Below are 16480 nucleotides of genomic sequence, written 5' to 3' on the forward strand. Positions count from 1 at the left end.
AGACCTAATTCCAGAAGGAAAGATTTTGCAACACCAAACCAAACCTACACAGCTACGAATTTCCTAGACTATTCCCAAGGGGACAAATGACCTTTTATTCAAGTAACTACACTGGGAAAAAGGGAATATCCAGACATTTCAGGAATTGTTAGGTATAAGATCCAAGCTGACACTGACGCCAAGAGACCCAAAGTGTCATCTGTCTCCTTAGTAAGGGGGCATATGCGAGAGTGAGATGATAAATGAAACCTTGGCCCAGGTCTGGCTCGCAGTGCATACACTGGGTCCACAATGACATCTAATAGTCACTCCCCGAGTCTGTGAACACATAATTGGAACACACACACTCAGTTGTTGGCAAAGTGTCACATGGCTCCCTTGGTCTATAGTGTAAGAGCCAATGGAAGGCTCTAAAATTGCCCTCCCCCGTCTCTTGGCCAAGATAAATCAAAACTAATATCCCATATGGGGAGAAATGGGAGAAATTAGTGCCACCCTCAAAAACCTCAAATGGCGGGGGTGACAGTCCCTACCATATTTCCATTTAATTCACCAGTCTAACACTGCAAAAACCAGAGGAATGTGGAGGATTGCAGAGGACTTGCATAAACTCAAATAGCCCCGATCGTAGCCACTCTGCCAGACATACTGTGTTTGCTGGAGCAAGTTAATACTACTTAAGGACATGGTACGCAGCAACTCATCTGACAAATGTAGTCTTTTCTTTCCCTATTAGGAAAAAAGATCAAAACCGGTTTGCATACCCACAGACAACAGGATACATGTACAGTTTTGCCCCAGAGCCATTTGGTCATCCCGCAGAACATCACACTGGGTCCACTTTATCAATGATATGTTAATAGAACCAAATGAACAAGAAGAGGCTAGAATGTTGAAAGCCTTGGTAAGACATGATGCTCTAGGGAGTGGGAAATAAATCTTGGGGAGAATTCAGGGACTATGTGATGTCAGTAAGTTTTTAGGCGTTCAGTGGTCTGGGTGATGCCAGGACACTGTCTCCTAAGTAAAGAACAAATTATTCCATCTTGCACTTCTCAAAATGGAGAAGTACAATGTCTGATTGGTTTCTTCCGGTTCTGGGCAGCACAGTCCACACCTGAGGATAATGCTCTGATCCAAGGCCAAGAGATCAGAGAGGCTGCCTGAACAAGTGGCTCCTCTATCAAAGGTCCAGAGGTAAGAAGAGTTAGAGGTAAAGATGAACTCGAATGTCAGAAGAAAAGGAGGACTGTACACAGTGGGGAAATGGAGGAGTATGTCTGGCATGCAGATGATAGACACAGGTGTCTCTTGGTATTCCCTAGTCCAGTTTTGACAGTAAATGAATGAGTGTAGCAACCACAAGCTTATGAAGGGCATGACCTTTGCAGACCTCCAGTGATGAGGGCCTGAGTCACAGTACTGGGTAACCCACGAAGAGCAGACGTGCAAGCCAAGGGGAGGCTGTATCTAGAATGGACAGCACAGGAGGGAGAAAATGATTCAGTTGTGGCCCAAAGGCCAACTACAGCCAACAAGGGCTATAGTCTGCCCCACTATCGTCCTTCCTCCTGCCCACTGGGACCCTGAAGAGGCTGCTCCCCAAAGCGTACGTAGAAGTGAATCTGAGCAAAATAAAGTGAATCTGAGCAAAAAAAAATATGTATCTTCTATATGCCAGGCGATGACAGATATATAGTTCCTGAGACACAGAACATAGGAAGCACATATTTTTTAAAAATCTTTTTTTGATATTTATTTTTGAGAAAGAGAGAGACAGAGAGATGGAGACACAAAATCTGAAGCCAGCTCCAGGCTCTGAGCTGTCAGCACGGAGCCCGACACAGAGTTTGAATTCACGAGCCTCAAGATCATGACCTGAGCCGAAGTCAGATGCTTAACCCACAGAACCACCCATGCGCCCCAGGAAGCATGTATATTAAATGTATTCTCAGATCTGCTGGAAAATAGTAGCCAACACAAAATTCAGTACCACAATCCCATTATTTACTATATTGATTGTATCCCTATTTTGTACTGATCATACAGATATAAAAATTTCAGAATTCAAACTGCATTTAAAAAATAAAAGAATACTAAATACATCTTAAAATTCTGGTATATTAATTTTTATTATAAAACACCAGCAGGGGGCGCCTGGGTGGCTCAGTTGGTTAAGCGGCTGACTTCAGCTCAGGGCATGATCTCACAGATCCTGGAGTGAGTTCCAGCCCCACCTCGGGCTCTGTGCTGACAGCTCAGAGCCTGGAGCCTGCTTCAGGTTCTGTGTCTCCCTCTCTCTCTGCCCCTCCCCTGCTCACACTCTCTTTCACTCTCTCAAAAATAAACATTAAAAAAAAATTAAAACAAAACAAAAACACCGGAGTTCACTAATTACCAAGAAAAGCCTCACAAAATTTTGGGAGATTTTATATATTCAAACAGACAAGAATGTAAAGTACTTTAATAACAAATGAAATCCCTTTTCAACTCTTTGTATTTATTAAATCACAGAATCTATCATATTTTAAATTATATTCATGGCAAAGGATCACATCAAAACAAGATAATTGGATTCCTTTCATGAGCACATGAAAGTTTAATTAGAAAATTAAACTTTTTGCAAAATTCAATCATACTCAAATATTAAGCACATACATTTTAAAGTTTCCTATGTGATGTACCCACTTAGCAGCAGCTAAATTTTCTAATATAAGAGATGATATATATGCTAATATTTGAATCAAAGGCCCAACTTAGCACAATCTCATGTTCAAAGTTCAAGAATACAGTAGAAATGGACAAATATGTAAAGAAGAACCAAGTACAGATAAATGAACTGATCTTATGTGGGTAAGATGGACAGAAAGACATGTGCTGTGCTCAATGATACAAAAATTGAAATGTATTAACTCCTTGAAAGCAAGATTAATGCACTCTAGTAATAAAAACATACACAGCAGTAACTACCAAGTAGAAGATAAAAGAAGGTGATGTAAATATTTAGGAAATCTGGAAAAAGCATACCTTTCTTCCAGCTGCAGTAAGTCAGGAAAGAATTTATGCAGACAGCACCCGAACTGCACTTTCAAGAATGGGTAGACTTGAGCCATGGGAATCAGATAACAAACAACATTCTTACACAGAAGAAACAACTGGTGCAGGGCTATCAAGAGCAAGAAGTTCACGCATGAATCAGGCAAATTAAACTATTTGCAGCTCATTTTTGAAATCCCATAGAGTATAGCAATTTACCCACTATATTTTTTTACTGTAAATGTTACATTTTTCTCAGCTTTAGCAAGACTCCATACCTGGTTCACAAGGATCAACATATGAATAAATAGACTGTAATGGTGTAAAATGTACTAATTAAAACATGCTTATTAATCACATACTTACAGGGCTCATTCATGGTAATTTATGCAAAAATTAAAGCTAGTCATTAGATTTATGTCGTTTCACACATAGAAAATGTGAAACAAATAATAAACTCATTAACTTGTGATACACACTCACAAATCCTCCTAGTATTTTAAAATAACCTTTAGGGATATTAAACTATGGTCAGTAATCAAATAAGCCCTCTACCATAGTTAATTTACCAGATCATTCAAATAATCAAAAAAAAATCAGGATAAAGGGGAAAGCAATTTTTGGCTACGGAAGTATGAAAAGATCAGAGAACGGTCATCCTGAAAAATGAGTATAAAAATGAACAAAACGAAATCATTTCATGGTGCTGGATATTCAGTTAAGACAAACAACAAACTGAGAGGCAACTCAACAGGAACTAGAACGCCAGGCAAGATCATCAGGCATCATTAGCTTTGAAGCCACAGGCCATTCCTATCCCACACCCACCTCCATATCTCCTAATACCACCACATTGTGGGGACAGGATTTCAACATATGAATTTTAGGGGGACACATTCAGTCCCAAACAGAAACAATGCTAAAACATTAAAACATTTTAAAAAAAAGAGCAGAGATATCAGGCCAGGCATATTCCAGATTTCACAAATGAAGACCAGACAATAAAAAAAGAAAAAAATAACCTGAAGGGAGACAAGTCAGAATTCAGAGCTGCTAAAACACATTATAAAAAATGTCCAATTTTGGGGGCACCTGGACAGCTCAGTCAGTTAAGCATCTGACTCTTGGTTTCAGCTCAGGTCATGATCTCATGGTTCGTGTATTCAAGCCCTGGTCAGACTCCACACTAATGACAATGCAGAGCCTGCTTGGGATTCTCTTTCTCTCCCTCTCTCTCTCTTTGACCCTCCCCTGCTCACTCTGTCTCTCTCAAACTTAAAAAACAAACAAAAAAAACACCAAACTTTTAAAAACTGTCTAATTTTCAATAAAAACTTGTGAGACAAAGAATCAAGTTACCTTTAATGAGAAAAATGTTGATTATAGAAACTGACTTTCAGTTGGCTATGTTAAATTTAGCAGATAAAGAGTGTGAAGCTATTTAAATACATTCAAAAAGTTTAATATCCAGAGAAATTAAAATTTTACACTAAATACCTCTGTAACACAAAAGGCAGTAAAGGAAGAACAAAAGAACAAAAAATCTGAGACATAGAAAACAAATACAATATTGAAGATGGAAATCCAAAACTGTTATTAATTAAATGTGAATAGACCGAACACTAAATCAAAAGGCAGAAATTGCCAGACTGGATAAAAACACACAACTGAACAGGTGGCCAACAGACACATAAAAAGATGCTCAATCACTCATCATCAGGGAAATGCAAATCAAAACCACAATGAGATAATCACCTCATACCTGTCAGATTGGCTATAAAAAAGACAAGAAACAAGTGTTGACAAGGATGTGGAAAAAAGGAACCTCCATGCACTGTTGGTGGAAATGTAAATTGGTATAGCCACTGTGGAAAAACACTATGGAGATTTCTCAAAAAATTAAAAATGGCAATACCATATGATCCAATAATTCCACTATTGGGTATTTACCCAGGGAAAATGAAAACATTAACTTGAAAAGATGCACCCTTGTGTTTACTGCAGCATTATTTACAACAGTCAAGACATGGAAGCAGCCTAAGTGCCCATCAATAGAAGAATGGATAAGGAAGATATAACACACACACACACACACACACACACACACACACACACACACACACACAGTACACAGCCATAAAAAGGATATGATCATGCCATCCGAGACAACATCGTTGGGGCTGGAGGGTATTATGCTAAGTGAAATAAATCAGACTGAGAAAGACAAATACTCATAAATGGAGTCTTAAAAAATGAATGAACAAAAATCAGCATCAGAATTATAAATACAGAGAACTGATGGCTGCCAGAGGGGAGGCGGGAAGGGGGTGGGTAAAATGGGTGAAAGGGAGAGGGAGATACAGGCCTCCAGTTACGGAATGAGTAAGTCATTGAAATAAAAAGCAGAGGATAAGGAATATAGTCAACGATATTGTAATAGTGATGTAATGGGACAGATGGTGGCTACACTTGCAGTGAACGGAGCAAAATATACAATAAGCCTGTCAAATCGCTAAGTTGTACACCTGAAACTAATGTAACAGTGTGTCTACTAAAGAAAAACTCACACAGTTGTATGCTGTCTACAAGAAACATTATATTCAAAGATACAGAGAAGTAGAAAATGAAAGGAGTGGAAAAGATATACAATGCAACCAGTAACCATGAGATAGCTAGAATAGCTGTATTAACATAAAACAAAATAAACTTTAGGACAGGAAATACTACTGAAGGCAAAGGCATTTTGTAATGATAAAAAAAGTCAATATGTGAGGAAGATACATGCCATATATTCCATATAACCCCATTTTGGATATGGACCTAACAGAGTCCCAAGTCATGAAGCAAAAACTGACAGAACTATAGCTAGACTTCAATACCACACTCTCAATGCTTGATAAACACACAAAATCAGTTAAGGGTAAAAATTTGAACAACCTTACTAACTAACCCAATGGACATTTATTGAATACTCCACCCCCAAAACAACAGAGTATACATTCTTTTCAAGCACTGAAGGAACATTCTCCAGGACAGATGTTGTATCACAGATTAATTCCTGATACCTTTTAAAAGAATGTTATATTCTTCAATAAATAATTCAAAGTATGTTATATGATTATAAGAGAAATTAAATTAGAAATCAGTGATGGGAGAAATCTGGAAAATTACAAATATGTGGCAGACATAGTTCTAAATCTATGGGCAAAGAAGAAATCACAAAAAAATTATAAAGTATCTTAAAATAAACAAAAACATGTCAAAATGTATTGTATCAGCTAAAATGAAAATTTATAGCTTTAAGTGCCTGTACTAGAAAAGAACAAAGTGGGACACCTCAGTGGCTCAGTCGGTTGAGCATCTGACTTCGGCTCAGGTCATGATCTCACAGCTCATGGGTTCGAGCCCCGCGTCAGGCTCTGTGCTGACAGCTCAGAACCTGGAGCCTGCTTCAGATTCTGTGTCTCCCTTTCTCTCTACCCACCTCTGCTCATGCTCTGTCTCACTCGCTCAAAAATAAATATTTAAAAAAAATTTTTTTTAAAAGAAAATTGACAAATCTTTAGCCAAATTAACCAGTGGAAAAATCCACAAATTAGCAAACACAAATGAAATAAGGGCTATCATTACCAATCCAACAGATATGAAAACAATGGGAGAATATTATTAACAACTTTATGCCAGCTAATTAGACAATTTAGGTGAAATGGAAAAATACCCAGAAAGACAAAATAACGAAAACGGATTCAGTAAGAAAAAGAAAATTGGAACAGATCTACATAAAGTAATTAAGTTGTTTCAGTAATTTAAAATCTTCCCACACAGAAAGTCCAAGCACAGATGGCTTACCTGGTGAATTCTATCAAATATTTAAAGAAGTAGTAAAGCCAATCCTTCACAAACTATTTCAGAAAACAGGAGAAAAGAACATGTTCCATTTCCCTTCTATAAGGCCAGTATTACCCTGTTACCAAAGCCAAATAAACACATTTCAAGAAAACAGTACTATAGAGCAGGATCTGTCATGAATACAGACCCAAAAAAATCCTGAAAGTATTAGCAAACAATCCAGTAACACACAAGAACAATTATTGTCCAATATGAAGATTTACACAGGAATGTTTAATATCCCCAAATCAATTAATGTAATATGCCACAATAGACTAATGAAAAAGTCACATGATCATCTCAAAAGACAGACGAATAGCATTTGACATATATTCATGATAAAAACTTTCAAGAACCAGGAATAGAGTAACACTTCCTCAACCTAATAAATAGCTAGGAAAAACTTACAAACACCATACTTACTGGTAAAAGACTAGATGCTATTCCCCAGGATCAAAAAACAAGGATTTCTGCTCTCAACATATTTATTCAATAGTATACTAGGATCTAGCAAAGTAAAGGGTAGAGGTTGTGGTGGGGGAAAGTATCCAGCTGGAAAGGAAGAAGTACATTTGTCTTTATTTGCAGATAAGATCCAGTGTAGACAATGCTATGGAATTTATAAAAAATCTACTAGAATAAATGAGCTCAGCAAGTACACAGGACACAGATCAACAACAAAAAAATCAACTTGTCTTTCTATATAGTTGCAACAAGGAATCAGAAAAGGAAATTAAAAGAAAAATTCCATTGAAAATAGCATCAAAAAGAATACAATGCCTAGAAAACAATTTAACAGGAGAATAAGATCTGTACATTGAAAATTTCAAAACACTGCCAAGAGAAATTAAGGATCTAAATAAAGGGACAGGCATTTCACATTCATGGATTGAAAGACTCAATATTGTTAAAGTGGCCATTCTTCCCAAATGGGCCTGAGATTCTAGATAAGACAACCTCAAATTTCCAACAGGTGTTTTTGTAGAATATGACCCTAAAATTTATATGGAAAAACAAACTTTTGACTGAAAATAGCCAAAATAATGTAAGTCACTGTTGGAAAACTCAGACTACCCAATATCAAAATTTAATTATAAAGCTACTGCAATAAAGGTGGTGTAGTACTGATGTAATGATAGACATAGATCAAAGAAACAGAATAGAAAGTCTAGAAATAAACCTCACATTTATGATCAATTCATTTCCACAAGGGTGCCAAGGCAATACAATAGGAAGAGAGTCCTGTCAGTAAACAGTTAAAAGATTAAAGAATGTGGCATAGCCATAAAATGGTATGTTCTTCTGCCATAAAAAGGAAATTACTGATACATGAATGCTACAGCATTGATAAACTTCAGTAATATCATGCTAAATTACAGAAGACAGACACAAAGCTTGTATGATTTCATCTATAAGAAATTTCTAGAAAAGAAATTTCTAGAAAAGACCAACATCCTAGAGATAGAAAGCCAATCGGCGGTAGCCTGAGGCATGGGAGAGCAGCAGGGAATGAACACAAACAGGCATGAGGAAACTTTCTGAGCTGATGGAAATGTTCTAAAACTGGACTGTAGGGATGGCCGGACAACTGTGTAAAGGTACCAAGAATCACTGAAATGCGCGCTTACAGTAGGTGAGTTTCATGCACCATAAAATTATACCTCAATGAAGCGTTTTTTTGTTTTTTTTTTAAAAAGGAACAATCAGGAGTTCCCCATCCCAAAGGACACGAGTGGGGACAGAAGGAGTCCCTGTCAGGAGGCCAGAGTGGAAGTAACCTGACCTCACTTTTCATTCTAAGAGCTTGTGACCTTGTGACCCAAAGTGCTGGTTTATGTATCTGTTGTGGCTTTTCTCAGTTGCTATTCAGAGCCATAAAAAACATAGGCGACTGCCCCTCCAAATATTCCACTTGCAAACACTGAACATGGAATGTTCTCACCTTTCGTCCTGTAAAGGCAGCTCGATGAAGTGGCGTGTCTCCCATGTCATTCAATACATTCACTTCTGCACCAGCCTGAACAAACGTGAAAATGTTAGATATCTTCCACGTGTCAAGAAATATTAAATATTTCTTTTTCAAAGACTTTTAAGTAATCTCTACACCCAACGTGGACAAACTTATAAACTTGAGATCAAGAGTTGCATGCTGAGCACGCCAGTAGCCCCCAAAATATATTAAATACTTCAAAATTAAAATAATTAATATTGATTGGTTGTCACCACTAAAATTCAATTTAATTCACAGTAAAACAATAAAGCTTCCTGAAAGGTAAAAGTCTACATGATAGGTAGAAGAGTAAAAAGTTTACTTTTCTTTAAAAATCTATAGACTTTCACTCTACTTTAGAAACCCAAATATTAAAAAAGAACTGTCTGAATGAAACACGACATTTTGGGGGCACCTGAGTGGCTCAGTGGATTAGGCATCTGTCTCTTGATTTCAGCTCATGTCGTGATCTCACATTTATGAGATCGAGCCCCTCGTCAGGCTCCGTGCATGGAGCCAGCTTGGGATACTCTCTCTCTCTCCCTCTCTCTCTTCCCCTCTCCTGCTCATGCATGCATGCTCTCTCAAAATAAATAAATATTAAAGAAAATACCACATTTTCTCCACCAATTTAGTAAGTTCTCAGGAAGAAAAAGATACCACTATTTAAATGTACAGTTTACTAATTAAATTTGAAGACACAATTTCAGAAATACCAATATGTGAAAAAAATCATAGAATTGAAAATTGTGAGGTCTTAAATCGTATGGTGCTCATTAAGAGATTCTGACATTTTTTAATCATTTAAGATGTGCTTTGGTTATTTTTTAATTGTTATATTAAAAAACAATAATAGTATCTTCAAATTCGTACAACCATTTTTGCAATTTTAAAAAGTCAGTAACAGAAAAATCAAATGACTAAGAAAACAGAATTTTAATCATCAGGCTAACCTAATTCATGTACTTAGCAAAGAACAATTAAGTGTGTTAGTGATGAGCTATTGCTTTAAATAAGCCACTATGGTTAGTTGGCTTTTCTAAGACTTTCATAATTTCTGTAACAGCAATATTTATTTTATTCATTTAAAAATTAGAGCCATAGGGGCACCTGGGTGGCTAAGTTGGTTAAGTGTCTGACTCTCGATTTCAGCTCAGGTCATGATCTCAGATTGTGGGATGGAGCCGTGCATCAGGCTCTGCAGTGAGCATGAAGCCTGCTAAGGATTCTCTCTCCCCCTCTTCCTCTGCTCCTCCCCCACTTGTGCATATGGTCACTCTCAAAAAAAAAAAAAAAAAATTAGAGCCATATACATACCTTTAACAGATCCTGGACCACTTGTCTATGTCCAAAATAGCATGCCAGATGAAGAGGTGTCCACCCCAAATTAGACTTACTTCTTCCTAAAAGTGGAAAAATAGAAGGCATTTTTAGATGTTATTTAGGTAATTTTATACTAAAATTTCTCTTTACCAAGGTACTTCCATACATTGGCCAATCTCCCCTTCATATTGCACTGCTGATAAACGAGGGACGAGACAGGACGTAGTCAGAAGCATAACAAGTGTAATAGATTAGAACCCACAAGCCCCAGATTCTGGTGCCACCTTCCTAACTCACTAACTCAATGTCCTCATTCTTAAAAGGGTGGGGAGAGACACGATGGGGGTGACATTCAAAGTAGATAATCTCTAGTTGGCTCCAAGGTTCTGAGTCTCTAACCATCTTACCATCATTTAACAAAGATGTGGTTCTCTTGGCACAGCATTTCATAAAAAGCACCTCTCTTTGAAAACCTGTGCCTTGTCAGGAGGGTGAATGGAAATACGGAATTGATAATCTTTTCTGTAGCATTTGGAAAATTGTTAACTCTGTAGATAGTGATATAAAATGGAGTCCTGACTCCAGATAAAATCTCAAGTAATGAGGATATGGGTTACCAGAGTGGTAGAGTTCTACTAAATAACAAGAACCAAAATTAAGAGCAATGAAATGTCGGATCCCTGATGAGGAGAGGTACAGAAGAAGGGAGTGCGACAAAAACAATACAATTCAATTCAGGAAGAAAAGGCGGGGGGCACTGTAGCTTAGAGCAGCAATAGCTCCAAAAGGTTACCAAAATTTCCACTCAGGCTTAAGGGAATATAGCCTATCAAATTCCAAAGCCCAGCACTTGGGAGGGTCTACCAAAGCCCAGGAGTATGCTGTCGCCTGTGGGGCACTCCTCTGGAGGGGCTGAAGGTTTAATGGCTGCCCTTGCTTCCTGGACTTCAGGTTTTGAGCCAATAGAAACCCCAGGCACCAGCCTCAGTGTACCCGGAACAAGCCTCGGACAGCTCCCTGAGGGACTGCTGCCACCAACAGTGTCCTGTGTTTGTGTGCCACTTACCCAAACTCCTACAATGATGTCCCCTAAAATGTGTACCCTCTGGAACCTGTAATTTCGGTCAATGAATCCTACAGCCACGGACTGTTTTGTGGAATGTTTACCTTCTGTCCTTAAGTGAAACCTGATGTCCTTTTCCTGATGACAAGGACTCTCCTTTACCCCTCAGGTGGAGTCTCCCCTCCCCCAATTCCCACACTCACTGGTCCTCCCACGACAGAAGCCAATGCTGTCTGTAGTCAAGGACTCCACTCATGTTACAACTCCTCTTGTGAGACTTCTACCATTAAGCCTGAAAACCTTCTCTGCTGTCATCTACCAGCCTCCCACTGGCTCGCCCCTCACCAAGTAACTCTGGGGGACAGTCCTTCTCCCCATGCAAACCCTGCCACTGCCCTAGGGGTGTCTACTAGTTGTTCAGTATGCCGGCTCCTCTGTTTCTCAGCTCCCTCATTTCCCCACAAACTTTGCCTCTGCTTGATGTTAACCCCCAGGGCCAGGGTCAGGGCCTGGGTATCACTGTCATTTCTAAGCTAATCAACTCCCACTTTCCAGCTTATTCCCACAGGTGTACTCCCAGACTTGTTCAGCTGAATCAGCCCTTCATCCTTTGATCACTTCTCATGTATGTAAACACCTCCATCTTTACTTCCTTTAACAAATCCAGCATTTTGATCCCTTACTTTAACTTCTTTGCCAGTCCCCTCAATAATCCTGTCGCAGTAGCCTACAAAAACCCCAAAGCCTGATCAGTACACTGGCTTGATTTTCCTAGAATCACACCAGGTTGCTAAACAGTGGGAGAAAAAAACTAACAGAACCCTGTAGATTCCCAGCACCTTAAACTCCGGATCTCCTACTTCCGCGAGCCTCTAGACACTGCCTGGAAATCCTTTTTAGAATACCCTCTTCAAGGGGCTCTCCTACAGTCCACAGCAGCGACTTCAAGTCACGACTGTTCTCAAGCCTCTTCCCCAAATAACTCCCCTTAGCAAAGGGCCTCCGTCTCTTAGCTTCACAATGAGGGGTAAAGTTTTCATGGAATTCCCTGGGCTTCCTGGAGCCAAATGTACCACCGTACCCCCATCTACAGGCGTTCTTCCATCCTTCCCCCCGTAGGCCTAGACTAACCCAGACCTTGTGCCCTGGACTCCACCCCTTTCTGCTTCTGAGGCACTTTTCTCCTTTATCTTCCGCCTCTCCCTCCTCACTTATGAGTAAGGAGGAAGTAAACACTCGGGTCTCTTCTTACAATCAAGAGCAACAAAAGCCCTCTGATGGCATCCTCCCTACCAGCTACCGTGCTCCTCACTCTTCCTTCCCTGCTCTGCCTTCACTTACTTTTTCCACCCCATTTACTCCTGTCAGCCCCCACTACCCATGGCAGACTAGGGTCATCTCCCACCTTGTCATTCAAATGGTCCTCCAGTTTTGATCCACAAATGCTATCACCAAGTCACAGGGACACTTTTTAGCTATCACAACACCGGGTCACTGCATATAGCATCGGATAGTATGGCCCACAGGCCTTCCCGGCTGCCACAGCCCTGCACTCTGTAGGGTTTCTCGTTGCCCCGACACTTCTTTAAGGATCCTTTGGAAGCTCCACTGTCCAATTAGTCCTTCATTATTGGTATCTCCAATAACGGCATCTCCTGGCCCTCTTCCACTGCTTTCATTTTTTCTGTGGTACGGACTTCAAAATCCATATTCCATCTCTTTACGAGACACCTCCATTTGGATGATGCAAAATACTTTGTGCTCAAAAGGCACAAAACTGAGGGGTGCCTGGGTGGCTCAGTCGGTTAAGCATCCAACTTTAGCTCAGTCATGATCTCGCACTTCATTGGTTCAAACACCCCGTCGGGCTCTATGCTGACAGCTTGGAGCCTAGAGCCTGCTTCGGATTCTACGTCCCTTTCCCTCTGCCCCTCCCCCACTCATGCTCTGTGTGTCTTTCTCAAAAATAAACATTTAAAGAAATTTAAAAAAAAAAAGCACAAAGCTGAACTTACCCTGTTATAGGTACACAGTTGACCCTTGACAACACTGGCTTTGAACTGTGTGGGTCCACGCACATATGGAGTTTAGTTGACAAAACACTTTAAATGTATTTTCCTCATGATTTTAACATTTTTCTCCGGCTTACTTTTTTATAAAAATACAGCACATCACACACACAACACATAACATATGTGTAAACCGAGTTACCAGCAGGGCTTCTTCCTGGTCAACAGCAGCAGGCTATTAGCAGTTAAGTTGCGGGGGGTGGGGGTGGAAGTCAAAAAAAGTTCTACGTGGATTTTTTTTTTTTTTTTTTTTTTTTTTTTTTTACTGTGCAGGGGGTTGGTGCCCTTTCACCCTGCATTCTTCAAGAGTCGACTTTACACAGTCACTGAAATTATCTCTACCCCTTCCCACGTGTGTTTTCACAACGAATTGCCATTATTCACCTTGTTTCTCAGGTCATAAACAAGCAACACTCTTGCCCCCTTTCTCCTTTTCACACCCACATTCAGGGTGCCCTACCGATTCCACCCCCTAAATGTTAATTATATCTGTGTGTTGCCATTCACATTGCTTTCACCCCCAGCGAACACCTAACAGCTAACATGAACTGAACTGGTCTCCTCACATCTGAGGTTTCCAAGAAATCAGAATTTCCAAAATCCTACATGATTCTTAAAATACTTCATTCTTTATTAGTAAAAAGTAGTAAAGAGTAGTAGTAAAGTTAGCAGTAAAGAGTATTTTTTTTTTAAATTTTTTTAATCTTCATTTTTGAAAGAGAGAGAGACAGACTGCAAGCAGGGGAGGAAAAGAGAGAGGGAGACACAGAATCTGAAGCAGGCTCCAGAACCAACGCGGGGCTCGAACCCACGAACCGTGAGATCATGACCTGAGCTGATGTCGGAGGTTTAACTGACTGAGCCATCTAGGTGTCCCAAGAGTATCTTTTTACTACTTACCACGGATATCCGAAAAATTTTGTTCAACAAATAAGAAATGTCAAATTGAGGAGTATTTACAAAGGACTGTACCCTACATAGAATGCTGAAACACTGGGAAACACCAGCAGATACTATGGTAACATTCACATAACTTCACATTCAGAATTTCCAGCAAAGCGACAGGACACCACTACAGAATCACGTGTAGACGTGGACAACATATGTTTTTATTTCGAAAGACCCTGTTTTGACCTCACTTTGCACTTAACCGATTACGTTCTTCTCACCAGCTTATCTTGTAACTCAGGCAGAAGACCCAGCAGGCAAAGCATCCTGGAACGGGTACCAAAACCAGCCCCTCGAGCAAGGGGGCACTGCCCAGACATGCCCATGCAATGCAGGACTGATCCCAAGACAATCCCACCTGACCTTTATTCTTTACTGCCCACCGGCACGCACCCACCACCCTTTGTTCCACATTTTCCTCATTCAAACCTAGAAGTATTTTCAGCACTTTGGAGATAGCCAAAGACACTAGCCTGTCTCCTGGTGTTGGCCTCCTGGAAACAAATCCCTTTCTTGTTTTACCACCACTCATCTCCCTCTTTGGATTTTGTCAGAAGTGAGCGCCTGAACCCCACAGAGCCACGGGCTCTGGCACCCTTGGGCCTCGGTTACAACTTTGCTTCCAGAACTTATATCTCAGAACACTGTTAGAACCTAGCTAAGTGCCTACTCTAACAGGATACCTGTAGGCCAGCTGAGAGAAGTCATGGGCAGCTATCAGGAAAGTCAGAGGCCTGTTCTGGCAGCACTCCACAAGACTCCGGGTCAAACCACACAGACCCAAGGAGGCAGGAGCCCTGACCAGAAACCTAAGACCAAATACAGAAGAAAAGGCACAAAACTCTGCTTCTAATTAGAATCCTCGCCTGAGTACCGAATGTTCCACCTCCTAGTTAACAACTGTCAATGACAGATAGAAACCCAGCCCCCAGGGCAGGCACCTCCCTCCCAGCCCTCCCGCCCTCTAGCTCACCACTCTCACATCTCCAGACTGTCTTTTTTGCTTTAATAAACTTTCCCGCTTTTGTAGCTCATCTGCTGTGTTACGTATCTGTCCTTGAATTCCGTGACACCTTTTGGGATGGACTGTGTTGAGATCCCAGAGCCAGGGGCTCCCCAGTTCACCCACCAATAACACCACTCAGAATTTACATAAAGTATACTGTGCATATAAACATTAATTTTTGCAAGAAAGTCTCACCATTAGCAATAGACAGGACCATAAACACACAACAACAGCTATAAGGAAAACAGATTAGATCCTTTTTCCCCCTATCCTAGAAATATTGGCCTTAACCTTCAACTGCAGGCCATTGTTTCCTTCTGTCACTTTCAACTTGACATCGGTAATTCCTTCCAACCAATAACATCTCTATGTTGATTGTTAAGCTTTAAATTCTTAAAGAATTATAGTACATTTTACCATTTTCTCAATGTCTCAGGGTTTGGAAAAACAAATCAGATAGCAAAGAAATCCTAGAAATGCCTGGTGCAAGGCTATCCCCACGGGGAAACACTACTCATATCCAGTCCCCTGGCCCCCATTCACTTCTACTGGTGAACTGCACATCACCTGGTAGGTCATCTTCTACATAAATCCTTTAAAACTGCCCTTAAGACAAAGTCTGACTGACAGGAATAATGATGAAATTTTGAAGAAGCATTCACATCTATTTCACAGTTTTACATTTCCCATTAGATGACTTTCCACCAAGTAGCCTGGATATATAGGTAAGGATGGAAAGGGTAGATAAAGGGTCATTAGGATTATCAAATGCCAGGAATGTTTCTGGCATTCAAAATAGAATCCCAAGATAAAGATTAAGAACTAGCCTTTGCTGAAGGACCAGGAGGATTTTTACAATTCCTTTAGCATACCAAAAACAACTATTTTCTGGACAACTCAGATCATAGTTTTCTCTCCGCTGCAAATATAATAATCCTTCCCCAACATGGGTGAAGACATAAGGTTTATTGCTCTAGGACAGAAGAATGTGACCCAGCAGAATAAAATATGCATCGGGGACAGAGGACTGTGAGAAAGGCACAAATGAAGAGACATGGTGCTCCTGTTCATGAGCCCAGAAAGCAAGATAAATCAAGGATACACCAAGAACAGGCAAGTGGCATCTGGGATGACAGAGAAAGATATCCTAGCAACCA

The 16480-nt window shown here is 40.1% G+C and overlaps 1 protein-coding gene across 3 annotated transcripts in view; it reads right to left on the minus strand.

The window, feature by feature from the left end:
• Window positions 1–16480, minus strand: part of OSBPL1A (oxysterol binding protein like 1A) — a 265761-nt gene that overhangs the window by 206188 nt on the left and 43093 nt on the right. For all 3 annotated transcript variants that reach the window (XM_078435369.2, XM_078435368.2, XM_078435370.2), the window contains exons 3-4: window positions 10232–10317; window positions 8867–8941 (exon numbers count right to left, since the gene is read on the minus strand). In XM_078435369.2, coding sequence (XP_078291495.1) covers window positions 8867–8941; window positions 10232–10317 — 161 coding nt within the window. The remainder of the gene's footprint in view (window positions 1–8866; window positions 8942–10231; window positions 10318–16480) is intronic.

This window comes from Panthera onca, chromosome D3 (assembly GCF_046562875.1).
Source record: "Panthera onca isolate mPanOnc1 chromosome D3, mPanOnc1 haplotype 2, whole genome shotgun sequence".
Taxonomy (NCBI): Eukaryota; Metazoa; Chordata; class Mammalia; order Carnivora; family Felidae; genus Panthera; species Panthera onca.